The sequence below is a fragment of the Haliotis cracherodii genome, unplaced genomic scaffold (assembly GCF_022045235.1).
Source record: "Haliotis cracherodii isolate W230 unplaced genomic scaffold, xgHalCrac1.p SCAF_12, whole genome shotgun sequence".
Taxonomy (NCBI): Eukaryota; Metazoa; Mollusca; class Gastropoda; order Lepetellida; family Haliotidae; genus Haliotis; species Haliotis cracherodii.
Window position 1 is genome coordinate 24,438,064 of NW_027266267.1, and position 21,143 is coordinate 24,459,206.

The 21,143-nt window shown below is 43.5% G+C and overlaps 1 protein-coding gene across 1 annotated transcript in view; it reads right to left on the reverse strand.

Moving 5' to 3' along the window:
• The window catches only part of LOC139457696 (ephrin type-B receptor 1-A-like), a 42,626-nt gene extending 23,692 nt beyond the window's left edge, over window positions 1-18,934 (reverse strand). The window contains exon 1 of the mRNA XM_071239051.1: window positions 18,742-18,934. Within this exon, the coding sequence (XP_071095152.1) occupies window positions 18,742-18,817 (76 nt within the window). The 5' untranslated portion in view covers window positions 18,818-18,934. The remainder of the gene's footprint in view (window positions 1-18,741) is intronic.
• Between the last annotated feature and the right edge of the window lie 2,209 nt (window positions 18,935-21,143).

Genomic DNA, 21,143 nt, shown 5'->3' on the forward strand with positions numbered 1-21,143 from the left:
TCCAAAGACTGTAAACATATTTTGAGACATATTAAAAAGATGAAGCTAGGCAAAACTGATCATCAAGTTTCAAATTAAAGTGTCAAATGTTCTTAAACTGAAACAAAACACCACTGCACGGTTCTGATGCTATTCTGCTGGAGGAAGTCTCTTGTTGCTCTCGAAGTGTGGGCGTTATCATGCTGATACTCGTGGTTGCGGCAACATGCCATATGAGGTATGGCGTGTGGTCTCAAGGCTTGATTAATGTACGAGCTGCTGTGACACTATTGCCTCTCCCTAGACCGATGTTCTGGAAGACCACTGGGCCGACCCTCTGTGCAAGACCAATTCTACCCCACACCATGAAGCTCGGACCACCCCACGAGTCTTTTTCAACGACACAAGCATCCGAATAACGTTCCCCGCGGGGTCGCCAGGCTCTCTCCCTGCCATCTGCTGTTGAGATACAGTAACGGCTCCGGAGGACTCTTCTCCACTGCTGGTGGCGCCAATGCTGGTGATGTGTTGCCCACTGAAGGCGGTCCCTGACGTGGTGTCAGAATAGGCCCTCGGTGTGGCCTGTGACAGTGGAGGTGTCTGCTCGTCAATCGTCGACGCACGGTGTCCGTATCCATGTGTCGCTGGTGTGTCACCATCGTCTGTCGAGCAGTTTCCGCAGCAGTAACAAAGTGATCTTGAAGATGCTGCCGCACAATCTGACGATCCTGACGTCGGGTGGTGACCCTTGGTCTTCCACTACGTGGTCGGTCATCTGTAGTGTTGGTGGTCTGGTACCGTTGCTGTAGTCTGTGTATGGTCCTCACGTGGACTTGAAATGCATTGGCCACTTGCCGGACGGTTTGTCCAGCTTGCAATCGTCCAAGGGCTTGGTGTCGCTGATTTCTTGTCAATCTTGGCATATTGTAGCAATTCAATAACGAATGAATGTTATCCGATCTGGTTGGGTTTTTTAGGGCAAGAAATGGGGTTTTATTGTCATCTGCTTTGTTTTATTTTGTATCATCAAATTTCATTTTTCCGGACATGATATATTAAATTTTAGAAACTTTGACTAAATTAACCCAGATATTTAAATGACAACTTTTCATGCAATGTTACTTGGGGTGACGTTTCTTTTGCGGTTCAGTATATATTTGGTGACATCAATCAATGTTAAAAAATTTTCGATAGTAATGGAATGTTAAATATTCAAATATAGCCTAGTTTCACTAAGCGACATCAACTGGTTTCGCCACATTTGAGTATGTATATCTATCGTCCTTTGCTTACATTTAAAAAAAAAATTTATCGCATTGCCACACATACCTATAACCGTACTGAAACAATATTTCCCTAGTAATGGTAGCTCAAGTCCTATATGCTAGTTTAAAAAGCGCATATAAAATTATCTAACAAAGCTTCGAAAACCAAATAGATATGCTTTTCTCCATTGCAACTGGGAATTGTTAACCAATATTTCACAATACGAATCAGTCTAGCACATGATGGACGCACACCGATTTCACCATGAACAAAAGCTGACGGCGTTGAACCTCTGACCCTGAATGTTTTTTTAATAAACTTCAGATGCACTCCTTCAACAGCTGGTGCTTACATTAACCCCCAGACCTCTCATCCATAATATATTATTTGTATTATTAATGTCTTGAACAGTTGATATTGGTGTACCGGAGATAAATAGAATTTGGAAATATGCATACGTTGCAGAGAATACAATGCTTTATTTGACTGTTCTGATACGGTCTTCTTTGCCACAGGGAAACTACCACCTGATGAAAATACTAAGCCTAAATTATTAAAACTACTAACAGTTTCTAATTGTTTACCTTCATAATACGAAATCACCATTCCTAAATATAACCACTTTGGTCTTGTCAATATTAACATTAATGCCCTGTCATAATACTTGTCTATTATCATAATCAAAAGCCTTGCGAAAATCTACGAATGCGCAATATAATTTAAGTCTACTATTTGTTAAAATAGTTCCTTTACTTCGATACGAATCGACCGCCTCCGTGGTCTAGTGGTAGAGCGTCAACCTCGAGAGCGGAATATCCTGGGTTCGATCCCCGGCCGCGTCATACCAAAAGACGTTAAAAGATGGTACTTGTTGTTACCCTGTCTGGCTCTCGGCATTAAGAGGCTAAAACAAGGACTGGTCGGCTCGATGTCAGTATACTTTGTGTGAGTGGGGTATTCATGTTAAACTGCGGCATGGTATCTCATTTTGGGGAACTGGAGAAAACTTCCGCCCGCGAAAACGGTCGCTGGTAAATTAGAGAGAACGGCCGCCGCGTTAGAGAAAACGTCCTTTGTACTTAGAGAAGACGTCCGATGGTCACCCTTTATTTCTTGTAGAGAGAGAGAGAGAGAGAGAGAGAGAGAGAGAGAGAGAGAGAGAGAGAGAGAGAGAGAGAGATCAATATAGCATTTGGCCATTACAGAATACAGCCTGAATGTGATGGTCGTCTCTCTCTGTCGTTCCTAAAATTCATTTGCATGTTGTGTTTCGCGGGGCGTGACCAATACAAATGATGGTAAAAGCTTTCAATAACAATCGAGCACATATTCCGATACTAAAGAATTTTAAGTCAGTAGTAACAGCTGTTATGACACATTTAGCAGTTTTGTTCGAATATGGTAATTTTGCTAGCAATTACTCTATGCTATCTATTTGTATCTGAGCGTGTAAGCGTTCTAATAGAGTACCTTTGACTACTGGGATATCCGTGCTCTCTATTAATAAAGAGTATATTGGAACAAAAGAAATATCATTATTAATAATTGACTACTATGCATTCGCACGTTGTACAAGCTCGAACGAACAGTTACGAATAATGAAGCAGAATTGTTTCCATATTGTAGTAGTAGAAGTAGTGGTAGTTGTAGAAGTAGTAGTGGTAGTTTGTTTGTTGTTTAACGCCGCACTCAGCAATATTCCAGCTATATGACGGCCGTCAGTAAATAATCGAGTCTGGACCAGACAATCCAGTATTTCACATCATCAGCATCGATTTAAGCAATTGGGATACGATGCAATGCATCAACCAAGTCAGGGAGCCTGACCACCCGATCTCGTTAGTCGCCTCTTACGACAAGCATAGTCGCCTTTTACGGCAAGCATGGGTTGCTGAATGCCTATTCTACCGGTACTAGTAGTAGTGGTGGTGGTAGTTGCGATATATCGTGGTAGAGAACGGGAGTTCGTCTGCCGTGGTGGGGATGAGTTTTGGGAGATGCATCAGCTGTTATCCCCGTCCACAGCGTCAACACGAACCATCTCCTGTCCCTACCCTACTGAGCCGCGCAGTAATTTCACAAGCCCGATATCCCGACAGTTGCAATGCGCAAAGAAAAGGCGTGATGCGTATGACTTCTTCCCTGGGGCAAAGACGGGAGCACATTAGATGTCTGACGACTGACCTCCAAATACCCATGACTTCCTGGGATCTAATTCCACGCCCCAGAGTCTGCCAGGGAAGAATGCACAGCTGTGTTGATTAACCAGCCCGAGGCGTCATATTTACATGAAACTAATTTACTGTTTGCTGTTTGATCATACATGTGATCCAAGTTTGACAAATGTTTGATTACACGCAATACTTACATCTATTTCTGTCGATCGGGACGTTATACATATACACTTGTCCCCCTTCCACAAAACGATCTTAGCGCTAAGATGATCGTGGCTCCCATACTTTAACATAAGCTTACGACATTCATAGCACTAAGATCGCTATGTGGAACTGAGACCTGATAATAAACCAGTTAATGCAGACTGTACTCAAGGCGAAATCGTCAGGATTATCATGATTCCAGATTAACGGATGTTTGCGAGATTATGTGAGTGTGTGAGTTGGGTTTAACGCCGCTTTGAACAGTGTTCCAGTTAGATCACGGCGTGTCAGCTTAATGTGGGAGGAAAGCCCGAAGTGATGCAGGTCTCAGACGTTTACCACTTCGGTGAAACCAATGATCACGGACTTATAAACCTATAAACATGATCGGGGCGAGCGGGATTTGACCCCATGATCATAGGTTCCTGGTGTGCCCAAGGGACGCAAGTCTGCACAGTGAATTGCGGCGCGTTAGACGACTGGGTATATTGGTATGGAATGATCCAATGTTCACGACCCTATCAATAATAGACCGGAAAGCAGTATTTCCGGTGAGGTATTATCTCCCCTTACACTAAAATACTGGCCTCTGATTGATTAAAATGATTAAGGAACGGGCAATTATTTTCCATCGAACCCGCTCATGGAGCCCGCTGGAAAATCAATCAGAACACACCTGAGGTAGCTTGCATATCTCGCATAAGTATCGTTGAGCTGACATGAACCGATGTTTATGCGAATGCAGTGGGTAATTCTGTCTGAATCAAAGCGTTTTACTCTGTGAAACTTCGGACATATTCCGGGTCTGTATGAATGACTGTCGGTGAAATAAATTCGTCCTAAACCGATCCCACATCGTGTGATGTACCCTGTGTGTGAGCCTGTACCCCGACCCGTCAGGCTTACACACAGGGTACATCACGATACATTTAAGGATTGACTGTGGATTCTTACAAAGGTTTGCACATCGGTTTTTCGATCCATACCTCAATGAACCGAAAAAAATACACAGTCAATGCTTAAAATTAAATTCGACAACGAAAACATGTTTTATCGACAATAGTTTAACCAAAAGCAGTTGTATATATCAAAACACACAACAATGACGAGATTGATAAACATTCTGGGTGTAGGAATACATACTATGGCGTGACATGAATCAGGTGATTTAATTTATGTAATACCTTGACACGCCTACAAAGTCAGTAGCCAGTCAACGGAGGTATGATATATAAAAACAACGTTTATAGGACCTGTCAATCAAGGCAAGAGGCGAGGAGAACTGCAACAGTCAGACTGTAACGAAGGCGGCTGTTTCAAATTACACGGTCAGTTACCGCCAGAATCAAACATTAGTTCGTTCCTTGAGAACCGGAAGACACAGTTGGAAAAATGCTAGTTAGAAATGAAACCCGAAGACATAAAAGTTGTGGAACCAAGGCGACCGGGAAAAAAACAGGCGAGCGAGCCTGCACGTTTGCTGTTTCATTCCTTCTCTGCCTTCGGTCTCAAAGAGTTTTTTGGACAATGAGTGAGTGAGTGAGTATGGTTTTACGCCGCTTTTAGCAATATTCCAGCAATATCACGGCGGGGGACACCAGAAATGGGCTTCACACATTGTACCCATGTCGGGAATCGAACCCGGATCTTCGGCGTGACGAGCGAACGCTTTAACCACTAGGCTACCCGACCGCCCCAATGTTTGGACAATGAACATGCATGAATTTTGCTAAATGTCCTGTGCATGACGATACACCTGAGCAGAAAGGGAATTCCATCGGCTGTAATATTGGGATTCCCCGACGTTCCGCAGTAGTCCGCCTTGGTGGGCGTGGCTTAACTTTTTACGTTCATTGGGAAATGAATGCAATGAAACGTGACCAGTTCAGCGAATCAGAATGCTGGCATTTCAATAAACATAACGAAAGTTTCATTATTACACCATATTCCCCTCGAGATCGGCTGACAAATGATTATTTTCCGTTGTTATATTTGGAAAATTAATACATGTTTACTTATCCGCTTATTGGTACCCGGTTACTAACAGTTGCTATGACGTCATTGTTCGAGTCGCAATGGGTTCCGGCTAGAACTTTTTTTATTTGTGGGAACGGATAGAAGTCTGATGGAGCCAGATCAGGAGAATTGAAGAGTTTTAAGCCGCATTCGTGGACTGTAGCCATAGCAATGACTGATTTGTGCACTGGGACATCGTCCTGATGGAGGGCCACACTTTTCTCATCTCCCACGTAATATGCTCCGTTTACTGTGTAGCCTTCCTGAAGAACACACCCTTTCTTAACTTCTCAAGGTCACGGGGGCTGTCGGGTAGCCTCGTGGTTAAAGCGTTCGCTCGTCATGCCGAAGACCCGAGTTCGATTCCCGACATGGGTACAATGTGTGAAGCCCATTTCTGGTGTCCCCCCGCCATGATATTGCTGGAATATTGCTAAAAGCGGCGTAAAATCACACTCACTCACTCTCAAGGTCACGTCTCTTAATTTTAGTTTAATTCCCCGTGTGCCTCAATAGTTGGTTTGTTTTGTTTGTTTATTGTTTTACGACGCACTCTGAAAATAATCGAGTCTGGACCAGACAATCCAGAGACTGACATCAATAGCATCGATCCGAGCAATTGAAACATTGACATGAATGAACCAAGTTAGAGAGCCTGACCACCCAATCCCTTGAGTCGCCTCTTACGACAAGCATAGTCGTCTTTTACGGCAAGTATGGGTTGCTGGAGACCTATTCTACCCCGGAATCTTCACAGGTCTGTCTCAAAGGTGCACAATAGTACATGTGTATGCCCAGGCCAGTCATTCGCCGGTCGGTCACATGCTTTCCAGGAACGGGGGTCGTCTCCAAGGCTCTCCATGCGACGCTGAAACTCTGCTGCCCAATTCTTTATAGTCATATGATGGGACATCTTTCCCTACTTTTCATTCATATCTTCATGGATTGCTTTTGATGTTAAGCTATTTTTCTGCAAAAATACTTGTAACATTACACGTTCCTCAAGACTTATCACCGCAAAACATTTAGCTCAATTGGCTTAAGTGTTTTGCTGATAAACCGCTATGACATCATATTATGGCCACACAAACGTCAGGCTTGCTGATTTGGTTGTCATTATACCAATTGCTTAAACCGATGCTTATGATGTGAATCATTGAAATATCTGGTCAGAGCTCAAGTATTTACAGACCGCCGTCATTTAGCTGGAATATTGCCGAGTGCGGCATCAAACAACACACAAACACAGCAAATGATTTCACTATTGCGCAACTCCTTGTGTGGCTCAGAACCTATCCATCAAACCTCGTATATATACATAATGACTGCAGTAATGGTTGTTTCAGCACAAACGCACGAATGAGTAGGCGGGCATTGGAATGTCACCTGCTTTCTTGTATTACGCTGCATATACTGATGACATTTATTCAAATATCTACCTGGTGAATGCATGCACAGGAAACTGAATATATTCATAAATAAATTAATAATAGCATTATGTTTCATATATTGGCAGAAGAGCGTAACGGCTGCATAAGGGATGGCGGGTGGCTTCTTGCGTGACATTGCTTGCATCCATGACACCGCTTGCATCCATGCTGACTAAACTATTTACCTGGTGCATCCATCCATTAAAATTCGATATCATTACTGAGAGAGTATTATGTGTTATTTACAGAACAGACAGACAGACAGACAGGCAGACAAACAGACAGACAGACATGTCCAATGTAACAAAATAGGATGAGTTGACTATAAATGCAGTATATCATTTCTATTTCCGACCCTAAATCAAAGGATATTATCTTTAATTAATTAATATAAATGTAGGATAGCGTGGTGCAGATTTTGTACGTTTACAGTTTGATAAACACACCTAGAAAAAACTAGAAACATGATGGGGGAATCAGAGGTTCCTGACACGTTGAAAGGACATAAGTCTGCACGGCGAATTGCAGCGCCTTCGACGACTAAGATCGAGAGATGAAAGATGCTCTATAATAGACGGTTCCTCTTTTAGTGAAATCATCCAGATTAACTCCCCGATTATTATTAACTCATGCACTTTGTAAACCTTTTAAATAGTTTTCAGTGGCAAACGTCCGATCGGAAGGGGTTCCGGATAAGCAGGGTGTTACTTTAATGACCTAAGCGCTATAGTTGCCTTACGTACACTGACGAGTAAGAATGTGGTATCAAACAAACGTTTAACACTTTGGTGAAACCCACGAGCATGGGTGTGACGCTGACATGTCTACAAACATACTCAGGGTGAAACTCGGAATCTGTTTCTGACACACAATGGGAGGCAACTCCGCAAAGATGCCCAACTCCTAGTTCGCCAATCGTTTCTACTAGTGTCACCAAGATGGCTGAAAACTGTCGTCAAGGCTTCTTTACACAATTTAATTCCATTATCTCACCTTGCATTAAGATACTCGTTTCTGATAGGTTACTGAATGGGCACTTTTCGCTATCTACCGTGCTGGGAAATGCCGAAGCTGTCACCGATGTGAAGATAGTAATGTGAAGAATTATCCCGAAACTGAACACCTAGAGCAGTTTAGCTACCGTAACCGAGCATATCTGATTGTAGGGGTACGGCGCGTTTGTGTGTGTGTGTGTGTGTGTGTGTGTGTGTGTGCGTGCGAGTGTGTGTATGTGTGGTTTGGGTGGGTGTGGGTGTTAAGCTGTGGAGTGTGTGTGTGTGTGTGTGTGTGTGTGTGTGTGTGTGTGTGTGTGTGTGTGTGTGTGTGTGTGTGAGGGGAGGGGAGGGGGGAGAGGGTGTAGGAGGTGTGGGGTGAGGTCCAGTATTATGACATCCAGTATCTCCAGCGACCCATCGTGCTTCTTGTGAAAATAATTTCTTGCCAGCATTTATTGGAACCAGTTTCCAATCAATATTTAATGCCAAGCGCTGGGATTCACGTCAGGGAACGCCCGTAATCACTTGAACCTAATTAGTCGACTCTTGGGGCACTCGGCCTATTCAACCTTGAATCTAGCGTGGTTACAGACAGGTGGTACTGCGGGACAGTTGTGCACTGGAATCACGCCAGTGCAAGACGCACAGCCTACTGGAGATGTTAACTGTCGCGAAATCTCACGGGACAGTATTGAACAAATCTAGGGTTGGTGTTACATTGACATTGACCGCCCCCGTGGTCTAGTGGTAGAGCGTCTGCCCGGAGAGCGGAAGGTCTCCGGGGTTCGATCCCCGGCCGCGTCATACCAAAAGACGTTAAAAGATTGTACTTGTTGTTACCCTGTCTGGCGCTCGGCATTAAGGGGCTAAAACAAGGACTGGTCGGCTCGGAGTCAGTATACTGTGTCTGAGTGGGGTATTCATGTTAAACTGCGGCATGGTATCGCAGTGGGCTAGCACTATAAATCGGCATCAGTCCGGACTAGTACAAGCAGCCACACAAATACACACACGTACATGCACGTCGTTATATAAGTGCAATAATCTTGGACGCGACGTTAAACCCAATTTCACCTCACCTCACATTGACATTGACGTAGATGAAAACCTTGACGGCTGTCGATCCTATAGACTATCTGAAATGTCCTACTAACACTCTACAATACGTCTATATCATTGGTGGGGTAATCTAGTGGTTAAGCGTTCGTTCGTCACGCCGAAGGCCCGTGTTCGATTCCCACATGGGTACAATGTGTGAAGCCCATTTCTGAAATGACGTAAAACCATACTCACTCACTCATATGCTTCATTTACACGAAATGCAAAATTTTTGCCCTCAAAACTTTCATTGCAATACATAAATCGAAATATATTATTGAATTCCATCTGTTCGTGACCGTTCTACGGGAATGGTTAACTGACTTCTCTTCCAACTGCTTCATGCTATTCGTTCTCATCATATGATATGACCCAGTCCTTGTGACCATCCGACCCGTGAAGATCCGGATTAGAATAGTTCTTCAGCAACCCATCCTTGTCGTAAGAGGCCACTAACGGGGTCGGGTGGTCAGGCTCGCTGACTTGGTTTGATGCATGTCATCGTACCACATTCCGTGTCTCGGATGTAACCCACGGGATTGTCTGGTCCTGACTCGATTCTTTACATATCGTCGTCATATAGGTGGAATATTGCTGAGTGCGGCGTTAAACAACAAACAAAACAAACAAAGTTATGGCCATCTGGTGAAACAGACAGTGTTCTAATAACATTTGCTAATTCCAATGCCACATATATTTCCAAAAAAGGCGTGACACTTAAATTTTCCCAAAGTGTATTTATGTAATAGAAAGCTTTCACTGTGACGTTTGAAATAGTACACGAGTTTGAGACACTGGCAACTATTGACAGGCAGATGATCTGCAACTTAAATAACTGCTAAGCTGGTATGAAAGGATGCTTCCGCTGTTGCTGAAAATGAGAGCGCCAGTTCGATACAGTAACACCTATTGACACGCTGGCTGGTGTAATTAAGGATGCTCTATTTCATCAAGAACACTTCCTGTTCTCCCACGCTCTCAGTCAGCTTGTACAAACAGGTCAGCGCGGAGGTCAGAATGTCACAGACCGGCGTCAGCCAATCGATACACTGGGATATAGGTTGCCAGTGTATCGATAGAGGGCGCTATAGTTACCGTTAGAGACCGTCGCTAGGTGGCGCTGCGAAGTGTAATGGGCCGAGGGAATCGTTTGTTGTGGGCGCTATTATATTGGTTCGGCTGGCGTCGCGGGACGTGACACATTTGCAATGTGCATCGCGTTTACAGGAACATCTGCTAACATTATCACATGTCCCTCTTTGTTATTTACTCGCGCTAATACAATGCGGGCGTCGAACATAAATGGCATGCGCACTAGACGTTTTTAATTACTGATGACTATGCATCATAAGGGCTGGTGAGGAGAACAGAGCGAACTCGTAAGGGATATTGGTTAGATCGTTTTCCAAAGGAAATTTAAATTAGTATGGTCTGATTTGATGTGCTGGCACCTCGTTAATCCGGACCCTGCTATACCGGAAACTCAGCATACCGAACATTTACTGAAAGAGCGTCAGCATATATACAACAGAACTGTCGCGTGGGGATTCCGGAAATGACTATGACCCCAGCAACCTATGTTGGCCGTCAGAGGCGACCAAATGGATGTGGTGGATAGGTACGGTGACCTGGTTGATTGGTACGCAACGGCGTGGATCGTTGTTCACAATATCGATCACTGGATTGTCTGGTTTAGACGTGACTATTAACACACTGCCGTTATATAGCTGAAATATTTCTGATAGCTGCGTCAAAAACAACAACAACAACAACATACACACACAGAGGAAATTTCTTCATAATTCGTTAATTGTAAAATTTGTAAATCAGTACGAATTCACTTAGATGTGTACTGTCCGGATTAAAGGGGTTTCACTGTATAATGCAATGAGGTGTACAGCTGCAATTCAAATTTAATATGCCCGAAGCGGAGAAGGATTTTGTGGTGGTGGTGCAGTTGTCGAACTGGAATTATTTTGGAAAAGTGTATATATTGTCATGTCTTTTTATGAAACATAAATTACATGATGGACACTGAAATGCTTAATGTCCCGAAAAATATTATTTTCTATTTCTGTGTTACTTATATTATCTATATTTCGGTATATTTCTAACTTTACCCGAAACTATTCGAAAGCTTTTACTTACTCACCAATTGTTTGAGAATTGAACCGTAACGCCCTCCACGAGACACTATTCTAACCATGCAGAATGGTGCCGCTTCTACCAACCTCGTGCATATTTGATGGGGAATGAAATACTGTGATCTGGCCGAAAGTAAACATTTTATGATTAACAAACCATTTGATATTCTGAGGAGGTGGATAGGGAGGGGGATTTGTCTTTAAGTTTAAAAAAGAAATGTTTACCGGGCACGCTTGAAAAAAGATATTTGGGTGGTACTCCTTTCCAATTGTGTTTGCTAAAACAATATTCTGCCCCTCGTGGACGTGTGTAGCGACCAGAACTGGGATACGACCAGAACTGGGATAAACAGTCCACAATTTCGCAAAACCCCATTTACTGCGGAAATGCATGGTGATATATATGCGGAATATGATTTAGTTTATATTTTTGGCAGATGATTTTGCTCTTATTAAATGTTTGTCAATTAAACACATAGTTTGCATGTGACAGATATAATTCTTTATAGTGTTTATCCCAGTTCAGGTCGCTAGAGACGTGACCGGTGGGTGACTGCACGTCTTTGTTGGCCCCGGGATCCGGGTCAGAATAGGTCCCAGTAGTCGACTGCTCGGTATGAGAGATCACTAAGTCGGAGGGCAGGTCGGGTTGGATGGCTGGGTTATCGTGTGTCACCGCACTGCCACGGCGTTGACTTTCTTGTATATTATATATAATGACGGGTTTGTCTCGGCCAAAGCTTGAATAGGATTGACTCGGACGTGTGAGAGTGGTCGAGTGAGTGAATGGATAGGAGGGTGGTTGAGTGAGTGGTTGAGTGAGAGTTTGAGTGAGTGGTTGAGTGAGTGAGTGGTTGAGTGAGTGAGTAGTTGAGTGAGTGAGTGGTTGAGTGAGTGAGTAGTTGAGTGAGTGAGTGAGTGAGTGAGCGAGTGACGCCTTAAGCAATATGCAAGCAAATATCACGTCGGGGGACAAAAAAATGTGGATAACTAAGTATGGTAAAAAAAAGACCTGTACTTGGTTCGCGGGACGGATGTACAACCAGGCCAGTTATGCTCTATCGATTACCGCTCGTTGTGCCATCATTGTCCACTAAACCTCAACACGATCATAGATTTACAAGATGTTGTCAGTGAAATGTGCAATAAAAGGCTTCATGTTTCGGATTAGGTGGATGCAGAAGGGGAGGCGTATTGATCAGCATGAATTGAATAACATCCCACGCATCACAAATGATGTCACAAAAGACTACAGCGGAGTGCGGATGCGCTGGATGAGTGCATGATAAGGGTGCATTAGGGTGATGGGAAATGCAGTAGATGATAGGAGGGAGGATTGTGAAGATGTTGAGGGGACTGTTTGTTGTGAGTGATGAGGCATTTTATGAATACAGTGAGAAATATTGTGAGGATTGTAAAGGTATTGTGTTGGTGGTATTGTCATGGCTACCGAGGCCAAATTCGATTATTTACTCACAGGCGGAATAATACTGACAAGTAAGACATATTCTGTCATTCACGCAATTCTCACTAAAACCTATCACCAACCAAGGGTGAAGGAGTATGGTTTTACGCCGCTTTTAGCAATGTTCTTGCTATGTCATGACGGGGACGCCAGACATTTGGTTCGCATTGTAATCATGCGGTGAGGTGAAATGGGGATTAACGTCGCGTTCAAGATTATTGCACTTATTTAGCGACGTGCATGTACGTGTGTGTGTTTGATTGGCTGCTTGTATTAGTCCGGACTGATGCCGATTTATAGTGCTAGCCCACTGAGATACAATGCTGCAGTTTTAACATGAATACCCCACTCAGACACAGTATACTGACTCCGAGCCGACCAGTCCTTGTTTTAGTCCCTTAATGCCGAGCGCCAGACAGGGTAACAACAAGTACCATCTTTTAACGTCTTTTGGTATGACGCGGCCGGGGATCGAACCCCGGACCTTCCGCTCTCCGGGCAGACGCTCTACCACTAGACCACGGATGGGGTCCATTGTAACCATGAGGGAATAAAACGTGCGTCTTCGACGTGATGAGCGAACACTTTAACCACTAAGCTACCCCGCCCCTCATCCACAAAGATTGTCCACACTGATTGAGTTTGTTCAGTTTGAAGAAATAGCATGCCATTTTGATTCCATTTTGATTGCCATAGAAAATGGTAGTTATGGACAGAACGCTCTAGCAGTATTACAGCGCATGTTACATGTCAAGGACCATAGACGGATTTCAACCCATATGTAGCTGTGGGAATCTTAACTGCTGGTCGTGTGGGTCGCAAGTTCAATGCATGAGAACTGGCCCCGCTCCACAAAGCGATCTTAGCGCTAATACCAACGTAACTCCCATACTAGACGGACTTAGTGATGAGATCGCTTTGTGGACGGAGGCCAATTTAAATGAGTCGAATTGGAAACAGGACTGCGCCAGGGGTTAATGACGCCACGGCTTCTATTTGCTGGTGCTTTTAAAATCGAATTGGAACGCTTTGTCAGGTTTTTTTTTTTTTTCAACAGGGAATACGATGACATCTTAAAATTGGTAGTTGGACGTGAAACCATGTGTATTGATCACTGAAGTATCGATTGGTAAAAACGAATTTAGATGGTAAACAATGCTATTCGTGCTCTACCGTCACAACTGCCTGCGTGAACATTTCATAGCACTATGTGCGTTCATGGCTATTTTGGTGACATGTCATTACGGTATTGACTGTTGTTTGGAAACAATAACATGACGAGAATATAGAGTTTTAAGTAGTGCAATGTGATCTGATATGTGTCTCTGACTATCAAGCAAACATAAGTGCAAATGTCTGGCTGAAAAGCGTGGTTAAATGGGATTTGACGCCCAACAATTGGCATATGAATATTTTCTTTCAATTCAGCGCAAATTGCGACATGCGTACATGTTGCATTTTTTTTATTTTACTATTTATTCAATTGTATTAAAACTTGAAAAAAAAACTTTACTTTATTTGATATAGCAGTATAAATTTTATTTAGCAAATGTTTTGGTAGTCATGGCGAAATAGATGTATGGATGCAGTTAACAATTTTTGTTGTCTCAGCTGAGTATAAGAAGAAAGGGATTTAGAACTACAATTTCCGAAAATATATTTAGATTGTCGATAGTTTGTATTATGTTTGTATAGATGTGTTGGTATTATATAATATGTGCGGCCCAGGAATCGGGGGCGCCACAACTGAGTGTGGAAGGTTGAGTGGTTTTGTTTCTTGGTTTGTCAGCACCATACCCGTTGGCTAACGTCATTTAGAACCGACTCGCTCTGCCTTTGCGATTCTTTAATCCGGTAGTCCGATTTCACTGAGAACCGTTTGGATTAGTGAGGTTTCAATGTAATGAGTTCGACGACAATAGCCATTCCATTGAACCAGGATCCAATTGTCAATTTGCGTGGGGCGTGTGAAATGGGGCCTAACGTCGCGTTCAAGATTATTAGTGGACTTACATGGGGACGTTTGTGTGTGTGTGTGTGGGGGGGGGGGGGGGGGGGGGGGTCTAGTTTGTCTATATGTATGTGTATGTATGTGTGTGCGTGCGTGCGTGCGTGTGTGTCTGTGAGTATATATATGTCTGTGTGTGTGTGTCTCTCTCACTCTTTCTCTGTGTATGTGCATGTATGTGCGTGAGTGTGTGTGCGCGTGCGTGTGTCTGTGTATGTGTGGTGTGTGTCGTTTTGTCGTTATGTTCACCTGCACCACATCGTTGTAACAGGATTTCTTGTACTACTCAGGACTAATGCCGGTTTTATAGTGCTAGTCCACTGAGCTATGCTGCAGTTTAACATGAACATCCCGCTCAGACAGAGTCTACTGCCATGGAGAAACGCTGGTAAAATATACAGTTTCCTAGGAATCATGCATGAATGAGTTATGCATAGTTCCAGACTGACGGGATGTCGATATCAGATTATAGAATCGATAATTATCAAACGGGGACCATATCACATGGCCTTGAACGTCATATTACCTTCATTCAGCTAGACCTCACGGGTTTTTTCTTTCTATAAACCAATGAGCATTTTCATTTATCGTGAATAAAAATATATTTTTGTTTATATATTGCATATACAAATAATGAATTTGTTCTTGACAAATATGAAAATATATGACAGCCGCATATATGAAAGCCGCCTTGGCGTACATATGCTATATAACAGATATATGCCAAGCATTGTATACATAATTTAATAGCGGCTAAGCAATGAAAGGAAACGATCGCGATCCCAACAATGCAATATTATCGATTTTCCGTGCAAAGCACATTACTTATTTAAAGATTTGCTGACATATTCTAAACAGTCTTCAACGTCGTATCACTGACTGGCTCATATTTATCGATGAAGATTGGAGGGAAACAATCCATATCGCCATAATGAGTGAGTGAGTTGGGTTTAACGCCGCTTTTAACATTATTCCAGTAATATCGCGGCGTGTCAGCTTAACGTGGGAGGAAAGCCCGAAGTGATGCAGGTCTCAGACGTTTACCACTTCGGTGAAACCCACGAGCACGGGTATAGTGCTGACAAACCTAGAAACATAATTGGGGCGAACCGGAATTCGAACCCACAATCATAGGTTTCTGGCGTGCCAGGGGACGCAACTCTGCAAAGCGAATCGCGGCGCCTTTGACGACTGGGCCACCCGTGCTCCCTCGCCATAACGAAGAACATTTCCTATTCTATCACACAATATAAGGGCATATCTTGCAGAGCACATATACCAACATTATTACACCAACGGTGTAGCTATTTACGATAAATTACTGGGAAACACAAAATGGCGGCCAGGGCTGTTTGTTTGTTTGTTGTTAAACGCCGCACTCAGCAATATTCCAGCTATATGACGGCGGTCTGTAAATAATCGAGTCTGGACTAAATCAACCAGTGATTGATATCATGAGCTTCGGTCCACGCAACTGGGATACGATGACATGCATTAACCAAGTCAGCGAGCCTGACACTCCAATCCCGTTAGTCGCCTCTTACGACAAGCATGGTCGCCTTTTAAGGCAAGCATGGGTTGCTGAAGGCCTATTCTACCCCGGATCTACACGGTGAATCCATTCAAACTAATGATTGATATTATGAGCAACGTTTGTCTGAGAACAATGACACGCTAGCTGCTAACCTTATTCAATGTGTCTTCCACCGCTCGGGACCAATATTCGTTCACAATTCAGAAAGACGAAAAAGCGCTGCATATTAAGAAATTAAAATCATGCATTTTCCTGTTTTGACTCGTGCCATATGTTCATGTGGTTTTGTTTCAGGTGAACATTTGACTTGCCTTTGCATGTGTTAATGACGAATGCCACCAGTGGGGCAGGATACGCTCACCTTTTCGCGAACACCTGGAATCATCAATGATAGTGCTTCACAAACACATATCAAGTCTGAACTGAACAATGGATTATGCTGTGATTTCTTAAAACAGAAAGAGTTTTGTTGCTTGTCTTTCCAGCATGGCGACGTCAGTTTAAAAATAGCCAGGAACACTGGCTCTATTTTCTAGCCCACTGGGAGAGGTGACCCATAATCAACCGTGTCCCAGAGCTTGAATAGTAAGTGGCCTCTTATAACCATCCATACAGTGCTGGGAATAGCATGTCCTTACCCGTCCACCACGGGCTCAAACACAGAAGTAGCTTGCTTGTGGTCAATTGTACTAGATATACAGGAGTATCTTACCGATTAAATCATTGCTGAAATCATTAGACACTTTATTACTGAGGTATTTTTTGTTACAACAGAATATATTTCGATCCCGTTAATCTCAGTTAAGTCGTCGTTTAAAGACTCCGGATAAACGAATCGTTGATTCGAAGTGATGTACATCTGTGTATATGGAGACTTGTCCGGCAGTAATGACACGGGGGTCCAGATTAACCATGTTTCATTGTACACGTTTATATAACAGTCAATATAATATAAATAAAGTCGAGAAAGCCATTTCCATAACCATAAGAAATACCTGCCAAAAGCAGAGTCATTGTACGATAACGGCCATAGCATGTGTTTATGAAACACTATCAAATAGTGATGACACCAGGTGTTCGCAAAAAAGGTGAGTGTATCCTGCCCTGCGGGTGGCACCCGTCATGATAATGCTCAATAATTCTTTATGTGTTTACGTCATAGAGTGAGTGCGGCTTTTCGCCATTTTTGGAAATATTCCAGCAATATCACAGCGGGGGACACCATAAATGGGCTTCACACATTATATCCATGTAGGAATCGAACCCGGGTCTTCGGCGTGACGAGCGAACGCTTTAACCACAAGGCTACCCGACGCCCCGGATTATTTACAGACCGCATATAGTTGGAATATTGCTGATCGCGGCGATAAAGAAGAAAACACAAAACAAACTATATTGCTTGTCTGCAAAGGTTGAAACATTGTCGATACAGCAGTGTCATCTGTTGATGGGAACATTGGCCACAGGCTGGGCTGTCTGTCTGGCCTTATTTGATCAGTCTACCATGGTTCAATATATTATTAATCCTTCGAGAAACATTTCTGGAAGGGTTTCAAAACGAAACAGGGGTATTGAGCTCAAATAGATACACGCCACAGCGACATCAGTTATGAAAGGAACAGAAAGCAGTCTGAGCCATCACGACAGTGCATGCTCTATTGCCAAGCCCAACACTCCGCATCCAACATGTCCACTATCCATGACAGAACACGTCTATCTCACCACGTTGGTCGTCAATAGAGATACTCATTGAAGCCGGTCGAAACTTTCATTTGCATATAAGGCACATCGATTTTCTATGTTTACACTTAACCCATCTCTCAACAGTTGTTTTCAGTGCGAGTTGAATAACACACACGCGCAATTCAGCAATCAATTTCATGGTAGTTAGCATATCTTCGTGCTTATTAAATTCGCATTATCTCCTTAAGGTGACAAATGCATCTTCTCTCCCCGTAACAGGAGCTATTAAGTGGACCTGTCACGACCTTACTAATAGCCTTAGCGTAAAGGTCAAGGTCATCAATAAACCAATCAGGAAATGGGTCCCATCTTGTTTGATCTGATAAGCTGTCTTGTTGTTTGTGTACAGATGAAATCAACGCTGGGCCAAAAGGTGTTCAATTTATAAAGAATACACGTCAAACGCGTTGGTAAATCATCGCGCCATTTAGGTATTATTGACGTAAATAGCTTCCTGCATCTGTTGAATGTTGGCCAGTGAATGTCTTTCCACGCACAACTATTCAAATTCTCTTGTAACGACATTTTCCATTGCACAACGTTAGAGCTGTAAATTGATCTTATGTCAATCAAACGTTCACGTCAGTAATAGAGAATGAAAACAAATGTCCACAATAATACCTCTTGTTTATCATATTTCAAATCAATGACATTGACTTCCTTTACAATAATGGCCGATTCTTACCTTCTCTCACGCATGTCACTGCCCCGACAATCAGAAAAAACACAAACACATTCCTCTCCATCGTTGCAGCCAGCATCGTCTCAACCGCGGTATCCCCTGTTCATTACATACAGAAATATACCCCAGGTTCCGAGCAAGGAATAGACCAACGAGCTCGACGCACTGCTTCAACCACCTATTCTCCGTTGAGTCAGTACCGAACTGTGTGCGGAGCTTGGTTGCAGGCTACAAGCATCCCGATGCACGGATATCGATCGGAATACAATGAAGACTGTGGTGCCTGGAGCACTGAACGGTATAGATCTAATTCTGTAGTACGGTAGCGGGGAGGGACGACTGCAGGACGGAAGGGAAGACTCCCGAACGTGCTGTGCCACGGGGGTGTTTAGCGCATCTTCACGAGAAGGATTACATCAAAGACAGTAGAGGTTCTGCCTCGACACGTGTCTTACGCTCAACCACAAGACTTGGCGAGATCCAGTCCCTTTGGTACCACATTATTTTTGATTTTCGGATTAAACCAACAGGAGACGAAATCCACAATCAGAATGTGAACTCTTGTCCAACTTGACCGTCGGTCAAAAGAAACTATATACCCATGTTTTTGATGGTGGCAAAAATGAAACCAACAGGAAATGTTCATTCGATAGTGATGTGTTTGATATGGGCATCAGAGTGGTGATTTGGATTTTGTTTTTTGGTTTGTTGTTTAACGCCGCACTCAGCAATATTCCAGCTATATGACGGCGGTCTGTTAATACTCGAGTCTGGACCAGGCAATCCAGTGATTAATATCATGAGCATCGATCCACGCAATCGGGATCGATGACATGCATCAACCATGTCAGCGACCCTGACCACCCGATCCCGTTAGTCGCCTTTTACGACAGGCATAGTCGCCTTTGACGGCAAGCATGGGTTGCTGAAGTCCTATTCTACCCCGGAATCTTCACGGGTCGGTGATTTGGAACTTATGTTTGCAGTGTTTTGACGACTGTTTTCTGCCTAGTATACGTAACGTTTGGATGACGTTTATAGTTATTTGGTTAAATCTTTTCAAGTGTTTCATTTGTCTATTGGTTTATTTGTCCGGTGACAGAGCACGTGCTTAAATCACCTTCCCCTTTCACGTTAAAGTGTGAGATTTTACAGGCCATTGCACTTCAGTCCAAATAAAATAAAGAAATAAATATTACGCTGCACAAATGTATTTTATTGTGACCGAGACGAGCTAACTGATTATGAGAAAAGGTAAGTTGAATTGTAGTCGACATAACATCATTTTTATGGCACAATATACGATACCTTCGCGATAAATCGCATAGAACAATGAAAAACGAAGCGTGGTTCATTAAAGATAAAGATGTTCTATCATGACGTCATTTCTGGAGATTTGAACATGCGCTCGTAGCTTGATGACGTCGTAAGTTGGAGGACGTTATTTTTGAGAGGGAAGGAAGTGCCCATGGATGTAGTTTGTCTACGCAGATGAGCTGGCCGAACGATTGCATTCAATAATGGGAGAGATATGACAATGGGTATTGCGACAAAATACTAAATGCCCAATGTGACGGCGTGTCACCTTGACTTGGGAGCTCACTCACTCACTCACTCACTCACTCACTCACTCACTCACTCACTCACTCACACACTCACTCACTCACTTCGCTCACTGTTCTGTATGTCAGGGAAGATATGAAATCGAGATTCCCCCTTTGCTGATAACTGGATCGACTTCAAACAATCGTCTAATCTCAGTCAAAAGGAAAAAAAACGATGATCCAGATTCTTTTGGGGTGTAACAAACGGAGAAGCAAGTGTGCGGGTATTACGTGACAACCCTCTTTCATTTGTAGGAAGCAATTGTACGGAGTCATTAATCATTCATTCATAAATTATTTATCAGCACTAGGGCTTAATGCTACTTTGGAGACTGGCACCGTATAGGAGCATTGAGAAGAAGAGCCGTCCATTCTAGACGTAGACGTTAAGATAAATATATAATTATAAAATGATATTGTAATAACGAAGAGAGCGACCATTAGATATATTCTGTATGACCTAACATAAATGTATTAAGCCCTCAACTGCTCCCCTCCCCGCTCCCCTTCCAGCTCTCCTCACGTTCCCCTTTCCGTTCCCCTTCCGGCTCCCCTAACCCGCTCCCCTCACCGCTCCCCTCCCCGATCCCTTCCCCGATCCCTTCACCGCTACCCTTCCAGCGCCAAACCCCTATCCCCTTCCCGCTACCCTCCCCGCTCCCCTTTCCGATCCCCTCCCCGCTCCCAACCCGATCCCCTCCGTGCTACCCTCCCCTCTCCCATCCCCTATCCCCTTCCAGCTCTCCTCCCGCTCCCCTTTCCGCTCCCCTCCCCGCTCCCCTCCCCGCTCCCCTTTCCGAT